Source organism: Oryza brachyantha, chromosome 7, assembly GCF_000231095.2.
Source record: "Oryza brachyantha chromosome 7, ObraRS2, whole genome shotgun sequence".
Taxonomy (NCBI): domain Eukaryota; kingdom Viridiplantae; phylum Streptophyta; class Magnoliopsida; order Poales; family Poaceae; genus Oryza; species Oryza brachyantha.
Window position 1 is genome coordinate 14,275,066 of NC_023169.2, and position 16,350 is coordinate 14,291,415.

Consider the following 16,350-nt stretch of genomic DNA (forward strand, 5'->3'; position numbering starts at 1 on the left):
AATACAAAGGTCAAAGCTAGGGTGCCCTTGTGATGTGGAGGCATATAGTATAGAAAGCAAGTGTGCGAGACTAAAATTTCTAGATGTTGCTTTGGAACACATCGATTTTATGCGATTTTTATAGAAATAGTTCAAATCCTAAAAAAATATCTATATTTTCTCTATTGTAAAGGAGGTGTAAATGGACAAATAGAGAAGTTTTACTGTCTTTATGGAGGTATTACGTATATTTTTTACAATTCACCTCAAAGCATATATGGACTCCCTATACAAGACATGAAACATCTAAGCAACAATATTTCATTTATCTAGATCATTATATACATTGATTTTTACAATATTTTGAGTAAAATCCAGTGAGTGAATTTTTTTACAAAAATGATATGGAAATTCATTGTACAATATTAATTGCAACCGATGGTGGTCGCATCTTTTACTCTTTTAGACTTAACGGTTTAATAAATGCACCAGTAGATATAGTTATTGGAGGAACATATAGTTATGAGTGACCACTTACATGCAACGAGGGTGAGGCCTATATGAGGTGAGCCTCTGGAGTCATTACTATTGGCTTGTCCAGCGTAGTGACTCTAGGTTTAATGGGACTATACTTATTAATTGACCTATTATTGCCACCTTAAGTTTTCTTTGGTAAAAGTGAAATAAATTGTAGTTATTTTCAATATATTGAAAAATGATATGTGGAGATTGGGAAAAGTGTAATATAATTGTTGGCGCAGGGTGGCACGCCTTCCTTTTATCAGGACAAAATCCTGCAAGTTGCTCGACATGTATTTAACATGTAGCTCGGCATGTTGCTTGGTAAATAGGTGGACATATAGATTGGCATGTAGCATACAACTTTACCTTAATTTCCTTGTGAATAAGTATAGAAGGAAGATGCTCGAGTAACCCCTAATCAAAATGGGTATCTTTTTGAAATCATGCCGGGGTTACCCGGTGAACTTAGGCCCTGTTTAAATCCCTCAAAATGGTAAAAGTTTTATTATTTTGAAGCACTTTTTGGCAAAATGGATCTAAACACTAGGATAAGAAAATGATAACTTTTCATTTGGTATTTGCCAGTTTAGAGTAGCAAATTTCACCAAAAAATACATAAGGACACGAACCACCTCTCACTTTTGCCAAAAATGGCAATTTTTGCATGCCTCTAAACACCAACTTGTAAAAATACAACGTCAAAACTTTTGCCACAAAAACTTGTACTATTTGTCATTTGCTATTCTAAATGGCTCTAAACAGGACCTTATATTAAGTAAGGAAAGCATTATATACAAGGGCATAGAAAAAAAAGTAAGGCTCTGTTTAGATCCTTCAAAATGGCAAAAGTACACTTTTTGATAAAATGAATCTAAATACTAGGTTAAGAAAATGATAACTTTGCATTTAGCATTTGGCAGTCTAGAGTAGCAAATTTCACCAAAAAGTGTATAAGGACGCGGACCACCTCTCACTTTTACAAAAAAAATGACAACTTTTACATGCCTCTAAACACCAACTTGCAAAAATACAATGCCAAAACTTTTGCCACCAAAACTTTTGTCATTAGTCATTTGTCATTTCAAATGTCTCTAAACAGGGCCTAAGTAGAACAAAGAAAATGGAACGGCAAAAAGGTCTGCTAAGTAGATATTCTTGCAAGTTCTTTCGTGCCACATAACTGTAAGATCATAGTCATGATCTATATTTTGTGATGAACAATTGGCTTGTAAATTGATAGATTTAGTTTGGAAACAGTTATTGTGTTGGTGTGAGTGTGTGTGACTAATGTAGGTCAGGTTACGATATCTGTGCCCGGAAGCGGTTGGTTTGTCTCTATGTGTGCAGGTGACTTGAGGTCAACTGTGATCAATGGCTGGTAAGGACCATGACTAGGTTCAGGGAAGAACTGAGGTCTGGATGGTCAGGATGCGGACCATGACTAAGTTCAGAGAGGAACCGAGGTCTGCATGGTTAGAATGCCATGTGACATGGTTGGAGTAGAGTCGTGATTCTCGGAGGTCAATACCGATCACCGGCGGTGGAATCGTGACTAAGCTCAGGGAGGAGCTGAGGTCCGGACGATCAAGGATGCCAGGTGACAGTGTTGAATACGAGATGGCACATGGTGGAGGAACACCATGTGGAATGGAGTCGTAACGGGCTTCACATGTTGCATGTATAAGCATCGGAAAATCGCGTAGTAAATCGGATAAGAAAAAGAGAGCAAGGCGGTACAGGAATCGGATTGCTACAGTGACGCGGGTACTGTAGCAAACCGGTTTGGACACTGTAGCAACCCGGGCTACTGTAGCTTACGGGTACTGTAGCGCGGGACTTGATTTTGGAAAGTTGGATTCTAATTGGAGATAATTTTTGGAGATGAGTCCTACTAGGATAAGGAGTCTGATTCCTAGTCAGAGATAGATTTTGCTGATATAAATAGGTACCGAGGGGTATGCCCCCGGTGTGCTTTTGGAGATTTAGAATTAGAAAATTAGTATTGAATAGTTGTTGATTCTAGATCAATAATTTTGAGAGGAGTGTTGTTGTTGCACTTTGTAAATACTAGTTGAAGCAATAAAGTTGAGAGCATTCAATCTACATATTCTGCTTTCATCTACCGATATTTCTCTGGATCTCGACGATCTAATTGACGGCATAGGAGCAACGCGATCAAGTTAATCTCAGGAGCGGCGTAACCACATTGGCGGCATAGGACGGCGTTACCAGAGCTAATCGCAGGAGCGGCTAACTAGAGGTAATCTTTTATTCTGCGAAAGATTTTTGGGTTTTGGTTTTCTCTACCATTCACCCCCCTCTGGTAGGTCTGTTTAACTCTGTTTCGATCCTACAATAACGCCCACACTGCGATCTCTTCTCCTATTTTGTCTAGCCTGCTGCATCTCCTCCCCCTGAAAAACTCGCCTGTTGCGTTCACACGATATCTCTCATGATACTAGAATTTGTAGGCTTCTCAGTTTCTTGGTTGTTGCCTTATCGCCACCCTGTGTTCTCTTCCTCCACCAGTCGGGAAGAGGGCCTTATCGCCACCCTGTGTTCTCTTCCTCCACCAGTCGGGAAGAGGCTCCTCTGCTTCGTGATCTTGCCTATCGGCGGTCCGCCAGCTTTGTCCAAATTTTGTTGCACGAATGTGCAATCATTAAATAAGTGTTGTGAGGTTTCGAGGTTCCTGTAACAGAACTGGCAAAAATAACAGTTGAGCCATCCCCGGACTTGCAATCTGTCGGATGTCTATAAATTGTTCCATAACAGCAGCCGTGTGAAAAATGGGTATCTTGAGCATTACACCACATTGGAGAATATTTTCCATGATCATCGAGAGAGGAGAGTAATTAAGAGCCTACGATCCTTGAGAGAAATAGTCATAGGAGATGATTTTTACCGCTTTGCCTCTCTATTGTAATCTCTTAAGGATAATTATGTAGTTTTCTTATGTACCCTTAGGCCGTGTTCAGCTAGAAGGGCTAAGAGCATCCCCAACAACTTATTTAAATTTGGTCATATATATCTTCATTTGGATTATCATTTAAGACAGTTTCATCCTTCGTATCTTTTTATACTCCAGCAGATCATCTATATATAATATCCTCCATATCTCTTTGGAGGATGGAGAAAGAACATTTAAATATAGAGTTTCTCTCTCTTATTATAGATGACATCTAAAAATAAATGATGTGATATATGTTCTGTTGGAGCTCTACTTTTACCCTTTATCCTCTATCCTAAAAATAGAGGATATGATAAAAGAGCTGTTAGGAATGCTCTAAGTTATCTAACCCCCTCGTTTTCCGTGTACATGCTTCCCGAACTGCTAAACGTTGTATTTTTTATAAAAATTTTCTATATGAAAGTTGTTTAAAAAATCATATATAATATATATTTTAATAATTAATAATCATATACTAATCTATTAATATGTTTTCCGCGCCAGATAACTAACCCTTCGCAACCCCCACTCCCGAACGCGGCCTTAGAGACTATAAATAGCTAATTACACCTAGGCTGCGTTCGGTAGTAGGGTGAGGAGGGTTAGTTATACGGCGCGGAAAACGTAGCAATAGATTAGTATATTATTAATTAATTATTAATTATTAAAAAATATAAAATAGATTAATATGATTTTTTAAATCAACTTTTCAATATAATTTTTTAAAAAAAATACTGTTTAGCAGTTTAAGAAACGTGCGCGAAAAAAGAGAGTGGTTAGATAACTTATCACCCTAGCCGAGCGCGGCCCTACTGTAATGATAAGTTGATTTAATCACAAGAGTAGTACAGATTACTTGAATATACTCCAATTCACACGCTTCCAGATAAACGAGAAGAAACTCATTGTTGTCGTTTACTCGTTTATCCTTCGTGATCCTTTTCACAATAATAATAATTTCCTTGAGAAAGCGGATAAATATGCTACCACTGAATAGCACCGGTAATTAATGCGCCGCGGCTAGTCATAAGTCCAGCTATTTGCATCATGGAAGAAAAATTACGTGGTTAAATTCTCAGGATATCACCCTTGCGCTACTTGACTTAATAACTGAACTTTTTCAGAGCTTTGCACAGTTTTCTCGATCATGCACGTATATATATAGAATTATTCTGGTGTGAATTGAATAAATACTCACGTCCATCATAATTAAAATCAGACTTTTGAATCTTTGATTATCGATAATTTCTCGATGCTTAGGTTACATAAATGGAAGAAAATATTCTCGTATGTAGATTATTTTTTTAAAAAAAAACACAATCACTATATAACTTAGGGGTTGTATGTTTCCATAAGTCCCAGGACTAAAAATTAGTCTTAGAACTAAAACATAAGTCCCTTTTAGTCATACTATGTTTGTTTGGAGGGACTAAAAGAGACTAAAACCTTATTAAATGACCTACTCAATAGTACACATCACACACACATATAGGTCTAGTAGAGTAGGTGTACTATAGGCCTTTAGCCTCTTTTAGCACCTTCCCTAGAGACTTATAGATCTAGATAGTTTTAGTCCCTCCTGTTTGTTATTTTAAGGGCTAAAAGGGATTAAAGTGAAGGAATTTATAGATTAGGCCCTCTAAACAAATAACCCCTTATTCTAATATAAATTGATGATCAAAATTAATTTAAAATTATTTACCATATCTTGTCTGAAATATTTATGAGTGGAGCGAGTACTACATTACTAACACTCTCTTAAAAAATATATCAAGCGATCGAGATGAATGCGCTAGAGGCTGTAACCGTTGCAGCTGGAAGTATTGCTATGCCCAAGAAAATCAAACGGAAGAAATTAAAATGTGAACACTATACTAGTTCAAAACGACTATGCATGCACGAATGCTTGAATAAATACCAGTAGACAAAAAATAGCGAAGACATCAATAAATGTTTGAATTCAGTCCTGCCATGCAATGGCAGACTGTAAAAAAAAACTCTGATCTGTATATTAATTTGTATACATCATGTACATACACATAATGACACATAATGACATAAACACATATTCCTGTCTAATTATTTGCAAATTCCAGTTCTCATGCATATATTCATGCATGGAGCGTCTGCTAGCTAGCTAGCTAGTCAGTGCTGCATTAATTACTTATTTTTTACGTAATAGTTATAATGCTGATTTATTTATTCACCGAAAAAAAATTTAATCCCGATTAATTTATTTGCCCAAAAAATAACTACAAAGAATGAACGAATCCGTCCCAGGCTAAAATTTACTCCTGCTAGTCTCCTCCTCTCCTGAATTGTACGTGGTGTAGACGCGATCGATGAACTGTTCAAACTACAGCCTGGACATGACCATCTGTCTTCCTTGCGTGATCTCCTGCCTGTCAATGTTCTCCATGACTGCTCTCGCAGCATCTGAAACGAGCTCCGCCAAATCTCTGCAGAGGAAGGAACATCGATCACCAGTCAGTCTTGCATGCTCTGCATGAGAGAGGTTTAAAGCGGCAAGAAAAGCCATGCATCCAAGATCGATAATGGCGGCGTCATTGACGACGGCGACGCCATTAGCAGTGCAGCGTGCGTACCCTGTGGCTGGATCGTAGGTTAGACCGACCGTGTTCTTCGCCTCCCTCAGCGCGAACTTGAAGCGCTCGATGTCGCGCGGGTGGGCGACGTTGTCGACGAGCGCCTGCGGGAGGATGAGGTCGGAGGGCTTGATGTCGAAGAAGATGGGGATGATCGTCTTGCGGGACTCCACGAGCATGGCGAGCTCGCGGAGGCAGTACTCGGAGTCGCAGTAGTGCCGCGAGAAGATGGCGACGGCGACGCTGCACTCGCCGATCGCCGCGCCGATCCGCTCCTCCAGGCGGTCGCCGGGGCGCATCGACTTGTTGTCCAGGAAGGCGTGGACGCCGCCGTCCTCGAGGAGCTCGTACAGCAGCCGCGCCACCGTCCGCTTGGTGTCGGCTCCCCGGTGGTTGATGAAGCAGTCGAACGGCGCCGCCGCCTGTCCCGGCGCTGCCTCGTCGTCGTCGTAGTACTGCACCCCCCTCCTCGCCACCGGAGCCTTCTTCTTCCTCCCCTTGCTGCTCCCGCTCCCGCTGGCTCCCACCGCCACCTCCGCCGACGCGCTCAGCCGCGACGCCACGCGTCTCTGCGACTGCGAAGAAAGCCTGTACGACGACATGATCTGTTACTCCTGTATCAACGGAGTCGTAATTAATGCTGTCCGGATCGAGCCCAGGCTACCGATCTTGAGATCGAAACGGCGCAAAGAAACGATTTTTGCGTGGAAAGAAGCTAGCTAGCTAGCAGCAGAGTTTGTGATTGTTGATGGATTGGATCGAACTGGTTCATGTCTCTTTGAATATATATAGGGCTTGGTACGGTCTCATGCAAAATGGGAAACGGTTTAATGTCTTGGTAACCAGGTAAATTAGCAGAAGCGAGCCACGCTGAATACTAAGAAATTCTCTGGTCGTGCCGGGGGAATTTGTATGTCTCAATTCAAACTTTAGTACTACGTACGCATGCACGCATATCTTGGTTGGGGAGAGCTAGTCCAATCGTCAATGTACCCCGTGTTTTATGTAAAAGACTGTATGCTACCATCTCGATCCGGTCCCCTCTCATACGAACACACATATTCAGCACGAATTCAAAAGGCAAATATTATACAAATCCAACAGAGGCTTTGCTAGCTCCTCCTCCTCGTTGCTTGAATTCAAATGTTTGAATCTTCCGCGCATGCACACACGCGTCGTCTCGTCGATATGGTTTTTTGTAGTAGTAGTAGTAAATTTAGCTGGGGTGAGACTCCGTGCAGCCAAAGGCAGGCAGAAACTTTTGCGATTCACCCAGAAGAACGGTTCAAAGACTTACACGACGGGTCACGATTCACGAACTCGATCACGTACGGTACGCTGAACTGCAGCGAAGCCATATTCATTCAGTGCTATCGCTGGGCCGGGATGACGCGGGAGCGTGACGTCAGCCTTTGATGGATTCAAATTCCACCGGCTGCGCCCTCTCGCTAGCTCGTCAAATCGGTCTTCGTGAGAAAAGAAATTATATTTAAAAGGGGGGGGGGGGGGTGAACTTTAACCGCTCGATCGTCGAGTTGAATAAAGTCCAAACGACGATCGATTTGGATTTTCGGCCGGCTTTCGCGTGCGCGCGTCTTAATTTCGGTAATAGTTTGTCTTTGAAAGGCCAAGTTTGATAATAGGATAATGGGGGCGTAATCTGCTTGATAATGACTTGGGACTTGGGATGTGAGAATAGACTGTTATGTGTACCGAGCAAGGTGTCTGTGTGTCTGTGGCTAACGCTACAATTTCAGAATATATATTTGACAATATATTATAAATGTTTGATAATATATTATGAAAGCTTTAAATCAACATATCATTTTAATCAAGCTTTAAATCAGTCCACGTCACCGAATAGAATTGAGGCAAAGTGTAATAGTATAATATTACCTATAAATATTAAGATGCAATCGAAACAGCAAACCTGAATTTTTTTAATAAAAAAGATAATGATTAGAGTACCTAATCATCTAAGTTTTAACTGCACTAAACACATATTCTTTGTGAGATCCAAAAACAACAATAATAATTAAACAACTAAATATGAAATAAGTCATGGTACCATTGATTATTGAAATACTCATTTTATACCTAGAAGTGAAAAGAAATAGAAGAAACAAAGCTACCAGCGCTACCTGATCCGTTGACGTTCTGATATACTTGATTTACCCGGCTAGGCTCCAGTGTAGAACACCGGCGTCCAGATTGCCGCTACTACTTGCGCGATTTGCTGCATCCAGACTCCGTCATACACACTAGACTAAGGTGCTGATTGTTTTTATAAGTCCTAAAACTAAAAATTAATCCTAAGAAAAACACAAGTCCATTTTAGTTCTACATTAAATAACCTAATAAATAGTACACATCACACACTCGTAGTTATAGGCCTAGAGTAATAGGATATGTGTACTATAGGCCTTTAGTAACTTTTAGCACCTTTCCTGAAGACTTATAGATCTAGATAGTTTTAGTCTCTTTTAGTCCTCATGTTTAGTATTTTAAGAGCTAAAAGAGACTAAAGTGGAGTGACTTATGGATTAGCCCCTCCAAACAAACAGCCCCTAAACCTACCTCCAAATTAATACTTGCAAATATAGAAATATAGATAGTACATAATTATAGAAACTATATTATTGGAAAGAGTATATTTATATTTTTTTTATAGAAAATCCATGATATTTTAGTATGAGATAACCACACCTGTTGATGTCGAGATAAATTGAACATGACACGCTCTGGATTGAGGATGGTAGAAGCGTGGAATTATAGTTGGTTCACTATAGTTATATTATGTTGATGTAGTTCAAATTAGCTAAGTACTTTGCCCCTGATAATACATTGTTTCGGACATATTGCAAGGAAATACTTTAAAATATCTTCAATGAATCACAATATATCATTTTAAAGCATTGAGAATTCATGAGAACTAGTGACTACCCATGCAATTTTGCACTGAGCTTAGAATTAGATTTGATATACAACTATATATATATATATATATATATATATATATATATATAAATCACAGTTGTGTTTATACAAACTATATATGGATATATATATATATATATATATATATATATATATATATATATATATATCCATATATAGTTTGTATAAACACAACTGTGATTTATATATTCTATACAAAACTGAAAGTATAATTGGATTTTAACAGAACTCATAAAATAAAAAATTATAATTTTATATATAATTACTCCCATTTATGTTTATTGTATCCATCCATACTATTTAATTCTTTATTTTATAGATATAGTTGCATTTTATATATGACTGCATCGATTAATCTATATCGCTATATTTTGGATTCACTGTGACGGTTGAAATCTGTATTGTCAATTAACTTGATAATTTATAGTCTCCAGAGCAAGCATTATGGTTTTCAAAGTTGATTTACATATTAAAAGATATAAATAATTAGACTAACAACTACAGAAATAGGTACAATAAGAAACATGCATTAGTCCAAAATGTTGTTTTAGATTTGTACTAGAATTGAATAGGGCTTATATTCATACTGCTTATGTAAAACAAGTTGACGTCTAGAGTTCAAATTTTGGATTAAAAAGATAGATTTCTATCATCTTACTTATTCTCGGTTCACGAATCAGAAAGTTATATACTTTTAATATCCCTTGACTACCACTTAACAAAACTAACTCTAGGACATTGAGGTCTTTTACCCTAACTAATTCTAATAATCAACTTATTTTAGGACAACCAGAGTATATAGGAATTTGCACCTCTAGTGTATTGGTATTGTTTTTACCTGCCTTTAATGATCCCTCTTTATTTTAAAACTTTCCTATAACATTCACAACTTGTAAGTTCTAATAACGCCTACTTTCACTTTTAATTTAAATATTAGCATTTTAACCTAAGGTCCACTTTGAATTTAGAGATTCGTGGCACAACTTTAAATAATCAACTAAAATTAGATAACACTATGCATTAATGGTTACAATTCTTGGTATATATGGCCAGGGTATATTGGTCATTTGCTTCGTGTGATTTTTAATGAAGACTTTTGTTAGTACCAAAGATGATATAAATCCTTCGTCCTTTCTCCTGCAAGTAACCCTACTCGATCTATATTTTCGCTTATACTTATATTTATAAGCCAAATTTAATTTCTTCTAACATTAAATTCCAAGTTGATTTTGTTTTTTTTTCATCTTTTCGCTTATACTTACGCTTATAAGCCCAAATTTGATTTCTTTAACATTAAATTTGGAGTTGATTTTAGGGTTTTTTCCACCGTAGACCATTTTTCAACTTTGGCCTTAGATAGTTAAAAACACGTATATAAATGTTTTATTCATAATTTATTTTCATTTGCAAATATGTTATTCCGCTTATTCCTATAATAGGCCCAAAGATGGGCACCTTATTAATTGAACTATCTGTGACAAGGATAACAACAGTCTTGACAATTCACACTAAACGGTTGAATAGTAAGGATTTTTCTAGTGATTTTTCTCCTCAACAGTAAATTTTCTCCAACTGACTAAAAGTGAGCTTATTTTTTAATAGAGTATATATGAATTTTCATCTCTAGTGCACTCTGTTCTTACCTACCTTTGATAGATGCTCCCTATTTACTGTAGGACTTCCATTTAATCATCACTGCTTATAAGTTCTAATAATGCCAACTTTCACTTAAAAACTTAAATATAAACATTTTATCCTAAGTTCTAGAGGTGAAAACTGATCGGACAATATCATATTCAAATTGCTCTGAATCCGTCTAAAGTGATAATATGGCAAGGGTTTATAGATATTCTGTAGATATAGCTTCAGATTCTGATGATAGCGCGCAAATTCAGATTCAGGTGTGGTGTCTGTAATATCTGGTGGATTCATATTATCCTACATTTCAGTTGGATTATTCGGTAGACATGTTGACGGATAATCTAATTTTTCAAGGTCATGTAGCCACTCTATATGAGTCATTTGGCATGAGCTAGCCCATCTAACCGATTAGACATTTGATATATGTCTTTATGTTGATAAGTGTTTTTTCAGATAATGATTGTTAATAAGTTAATGCGATATATTACGATGTGTTGTCATGTATGATTGTCTTGATGTGCCATATGGTGACCTAATTTTGTATTGATTTCATATACACATCACATCCAATGACTTTAATCTATTTCTGAGCCAAGTCCGCAGCGGCTTTGCATTGCATCCACCATCCAAAACAATCGGTTCAACTTCGTATCCGCACACAATCCACACCAAATTTAAATTGACTTTAAAAAGTATGTTACAACCACTACCTATCCGAATCTGATCTGTTTCCATACATGCTAAGATCCACTTTCAACTTAGGGCATATTTGAAATGCAGGATTAAAAAAACACAAGAATAGAAAAAACATAGGATCAACGATGTCATGCCAACTTGATCATCTGGAATGCCAAAACACATAAATTGCTAAATCATGTTGTTTGATTGCTTCACAGGAAAATCATACATGAATTTGGAGAGAGAATGAAACAAAGGGAATTTTCCAATAGGTTTGAGATCATGGTCTATTTCCTTCAAAATTCCTATGTTTTAAGTCATTCTATATGAATTATGAAGGGTCCATTCCTTTGATCCGAGGGAGCATATAGATAATTTTTCTAAAGAATTCATACACTACAAATTTCTCTAAATTTTCTTTCTTCCAAAGGAGCCTTAGAGTTTCATAGCATAACTATAAATATAATGAACTAAATTAGATTACACTCAACGTTAGTGGTTAGAGCTCTTGTTATATGTGGGTAGGGCATATAGGTCAATTGTTTCGTGGGATTTATAAGATGATTTATATTAGTATAATAAAGACGGCATGAGTATTTTATCGAATCTCACCAATTAGTCATTATCATATTCATATGAATTGTCGGGTAATAATAGTGCTGACATACCACAATTTCCCACTTAGACGGTTGAATGGCGATGATTTTGTTGGATTGAAATTGAATTTCTGCGTAGAAACATTTTCGGGGCAAAAACGTTCACAAGCGGTAGTCTGGTCAGGTGCGGTACATTTCGGAGAAGCCGAGGGGCAATGGCGAGTCACCGACCAGTGGGACCCACCGCCCGTAGCCCAGCAAGTCGGAAGCCCACTACCGCAGCGCCGCCCCCCAAAATTTCGCCGTCTCACTCCACGCCGTCCTCCGCCGCCGCCATCCTGCCGTGGCCGGCCACATGTGGGAGCGCGGCAGGCTACCCCGCAAGCCGCGCCAGTCCCCAATCGTCGTGCCGCCGCCGCCGTCTCCGCCGCCTCCGCCCCGGCTCCTCGCCTTCCTCCTCCCTAGATCCCTCCTCGCCCTCGCCGCCCGCGGCATGCCGTCGCGGCGCCCGTCTCCCCTGCTGCTGCTCCTACTCGCGCTCGCGCTCGCCTTCATCTTCCTCCTCCTCTCCCCGTCCTCGCCGTCCGCCTCCCACCTCTCCAGCTCCCTCGCCGCCGCCGCCGCCTCCTCCGTTTCCACTTCCGCGTCATCTTCCCCCACCCCCGTCAAGATCTACATGTACGACCTGCCCGCCAAGTTCACCTATGGCGTCGTCCGCAGCTACATGGCCGCGCGCGCCCGCGCGGGGCCGGCGGGCGCGGCCTCGGCGATGCCCGACGACGAGCTGCGGTACCCGGGGCACCAGCACTCGGCGGAGTGGTGGCTCTTCAAGGACCTCAGACGCCGGGGGCCGCGCGACCACCCTGTGGCCCGCGTGGACGATCCGGCCGAGGCTGACCTCTTCTACGTGCCCTTCTTCTCCTCCCTCAGCCTCGTCGTCAACCCCATCCGCCCCTCGACGGCCGCCGCCAATGCGTCCAACGTGGCGGAGCCCCTGTACAGCGACGAGTCTATGCAGGATGAGCTGTTGGAGTGGTTGGAGCGGCAGCCGTACTGGCGACGGCACCGGGGGAGGGATCACGTGTTCATCTGCCAGGATCCGAACGCGCTCTACAGTGTGGTGGATCGGATCAGCAATGCGGTGCTCCTGGTCTCCGACTTCGGGCGGTTGCGTAGTGAGCAGGCATCTCTCATCAAGGATGTTATCCTGCCCTACTCTCACCGCATCAACTCCTTCCAAGGTGATGTAGGGGTCGACAGCAGATCCTCACTACTATTCTTCATGGGGAACCGGTACCGAAAGGAGGTGAAATTCTTAAATCTTGAGAGTAATGTGATGCGGATAGATCAATTATTTTTACATTATCTGCATTTTCACAAAATAGAGAATGATTTTTTGTGCCACATCGTAGATAACATTAACATCGAATTTTATTGGTGGTCATATGATTTTCATGTGCACACCAAAATTAGGTTAACTTCATGTCTTAAGATGGTGGTTCCGTGGTTGTCTAAGAAATTTTATGTCATCAGGAAAAGGAAATCTTTTCCTTGAATTTAGCCTGTTTAGATGTGAGTTATCTTACATGTATTCAATAGTGGAGTAAAAGATTAAAGAAAACTATATTATGCAAGCACATGAACTGATCTCACATGATTATTAAAAACAATTTTGTTTGATTTTTCAGTTTTCATATGCGATTCTCTCTAGTGAACTTCGGTTCTGGGTATATCTGTCAATTGGTCAACAACTTTTCTTTTACAATTCAAGTAGGATTCCATGATAGGTTTCCGCATTTTTGTAAACCATAATCTTTCTATCTTTTTATGCATCTTCATGGGGGAAACGGTACCGAAAGGAGGTGAAATTCTTAAATCTTGAGAGTAATGTGATGTGGCTCGATCAATTATTTTTACATTATCTGCATTTTCACAAAATACAGAATGTTTTTTTGTGCCTTACCGTAGATGACATTAACATTGAACTTTATTGGTGCTCATATGATTTTCAGGAGCACCCCAAAATTAGGTTAACTTCATGGTCTGTTTTTGAGAGATCAACTCTCCTAACATTCTCTTTCTTTCCTGTTTTTTAACCCTCATGTTTTCCTTCTTGTGCACACGCAAAACCAAGTTTGAACACATGAGTGCATGACTCACACCATTAATGACTGAAGATTTTCTACCCATGCATTGGGCGTATAAATATATTTATTGATTGGTCAACAACATTTCTTTCAGAATTCAAAAGTGATTTCGTCATAGACTTCAAAGATTTGCAAACCATATATGTTTTCAAAGTTCTAGCCTTTGGTGCACTTTTATAGCTGACTGATTACTTCCGTTAGTGTTTTGTTATGGAGAGATCAACTCTCCCAAAGGCCCAATATTAATTCAAATTCTCTACACATGCACTGGACATATTTGTTGTTTGCTCAACAAACTTTCTTTCAGAATTCAAATGTGATTTCCATGATAGGTTGCCCACAGCTTTGCAAACCACAATCTCTCTTTTAGAGAGTTTTAGCCTTTCGTGCATGTTCTTGCTGACTACTTTTCTGTCTTCGAGAGATCAACTCTCCCAACATGAACTCTTTTTAATGTTTTCTTATACCTGGGTCCTCATAATCTTCTTCTGACATGGAAATCTTTAAAGTTTGAAGAAATGACTCACACCATCCATCGTTGAAGTTTTCTACACCTTTACCTGATTGTATGCACCATTGCGCTCTCTCTATTCCTCTATAGCTGTTTAGAATGTGTGCAATCAATCATGGTTAGGAATAAACAGAAGATAAAAACAGTATCATCTGAAGCAGTAAGCACTGGAAACTAACAGTCATTGAAATGCAAAATCATGCTTCAGGACAAGCATAAATAAATTGTAGACCTAAATGTTTGATTCGTCTGCACAATTGTTCATATTTCTTTCCTTGTGAATTTTAAAATTGTTAGCCCCTGTTTAAGATTATAGAAATGATTTATGTTCACTTTTCCTATTCTTGCTGTGTTGTTTAAGTCTGTCACTATATTTTCTTCATTGCACACTTTGTTTTTATGAAATAACATCTTATGCTAAGGTTGATAACCTTTTGATTATTTAGGGTGGGAAGGTGCGTGATACACTGTTTCAAGTTCTTGAAAACGAGGCAGATGTAATCATAAAACATGGAACCCAATCAAGGGAGAGTAGGCGTATGGCTACACGGGGAATGCATTCATCCAAATTTTGCCTTCATCCTGCTGGTGATACTCCTTCAGCATGCAGACTGTTTGATGCACTTGTCAGTTTATGTGTTCCTGTTATAGTCAGTGATTATGTTGAATTACCATTTGAAGATGTTATAGATTACAGTGACATATCAATATTTGTTGAGACAAGCAAGGCTGTGCAGCCTGGATACTTAACTTCATTACTTCGTGGAATCAGTTCACAGAGGATTATAGAGTACCAGAGAGAAATAAAAAAGGTTAGTACCATCGACTCATAGTTGATGCTGCTATGTGCAAACTAGATTCAGAATCAGCTGCTTGGGTATATTGACAGGAAGAGAAATATAGAAAGTTACTATTGTCGACAGTTTTAGTTGAATTTGTGTGTATACTAGATTCAGGATTAGCAGCTTGGTGCATTTTTCCAGGAAAGGTAACCAAAATTTTTTTTTTTGGCATTTAGTAGGAGCTGTTGGCAATATCTTGAACGCCTAGTTGTTTGGAGTTACTTACTACTTCCGTTTCATGATATAAGATTTTCTAGCATTACCCATGTTCATATAGATGTTAGTGAATATATACATATGATTTTGTCACGTTTGGCTTAACACGTAAAACCTTAAATTTTATTTCAGGTAAAACATTACTTTGAGTATGAAGATCCGAATGGACCAGTGAATGAGATATGGCGTCAAGTTTCTTTGAAGGCACCATTGATCACGCTGTTGATTCACCGAGATAAACGCCTAGTTGAAAGAGGTCCCAATGGAACAAATTGCTCGTGCATCTGTTCGACCCCGAAGGAACTGTTAAGTAAATAAGATGATTTCGCATCCTGGACGAACCCAAATTTTGTGGACGACCCTTCTGATTGAGGACATGACCTAAATTTTGGCGGATGCTGAGCTCTGTAATTATGTACAGCGAAGATCCTAACAATTGTTTTGAACGCTAAGCGCCCATTTCCTGCTGATTTTCTTCAATTTTCAGTAGATATTAGAATGTTGTCAACAAAATAGAACACCACTGGTGCCACTGGCTAAAGAGGAGTATATCAGGGAGTATTATTTCTTTTGTATGTATGTGAGATATATATCCTTCTTTTGAAATGGAGCTGGGGGAACTAATATATACATTCATGCAAGCAAGACAAACAAGAGAGCCAGCTTATAGAGCGTCCTGGAGAGGTGCGAGGCCTAGTATATTT

At 39.3% G+C, this 16,350-nt stretch overlaps 2 protein-coding genes across 3 annotated transcripts; one reads left to right on the forward strand and one right to left on the reverse strand.

Annotated features, from left to right (window-relative positions):
- Positions 1–5,461: 5,461 nt before the first annotated feature.
- On the reverse strand, positions 5,462–6,659 carry LOC102721663 (TIR-only protein-like). The gene is made up of 2 exons (XM_015839598.1): positions 6,058–6,659; positions 5,462–5,910 (listed from the first exon to the last, which is right to left on the reverse strand). The coding sequence occupies exons 1-2, from the start codon at positions 6,657–6,659 to the stop codon at positions 5,808–5,810; spliced, it is 705 nt and encodes a 234-aa protein (XP_015695084.1). The 3' UTR covers positions 5,462–5,807.
- A 5,503-nt stretch (positions 6,660–12,162) lies between these two features.
- Positions 12,163–16,350, forward strand: LOC102706022 (probable arabinosyltransferase ARAD1). Of its 2 annotated transcripts, XM_040525701.1 has the most exons (4): positions 12,163–13,236; positions 15,035–15,176; positions 15,270–15,400; positions 15,779–16,350. In XM_040525701.1, the coding sequence occupies exons 1-4, from the start codon at positions 12,286–12,288 to the stop codon at positions 15,962–15,964; spliced, it is 1,410 nt and encodes a 469-aa protein (XP_040381635.1). In that variant the 5' UTR covers positions 12,163–12,285; the 3' UTR covers positions 15,965–16,350. The 2 variants fall into 2 exon arrangements, with proteins under 2 accessions (XP_040381635.1, XP_015694899.2); XM_015839413.2 differs by having other exon boundaries at positions 12,167–13,236; positions 15,035–15,400.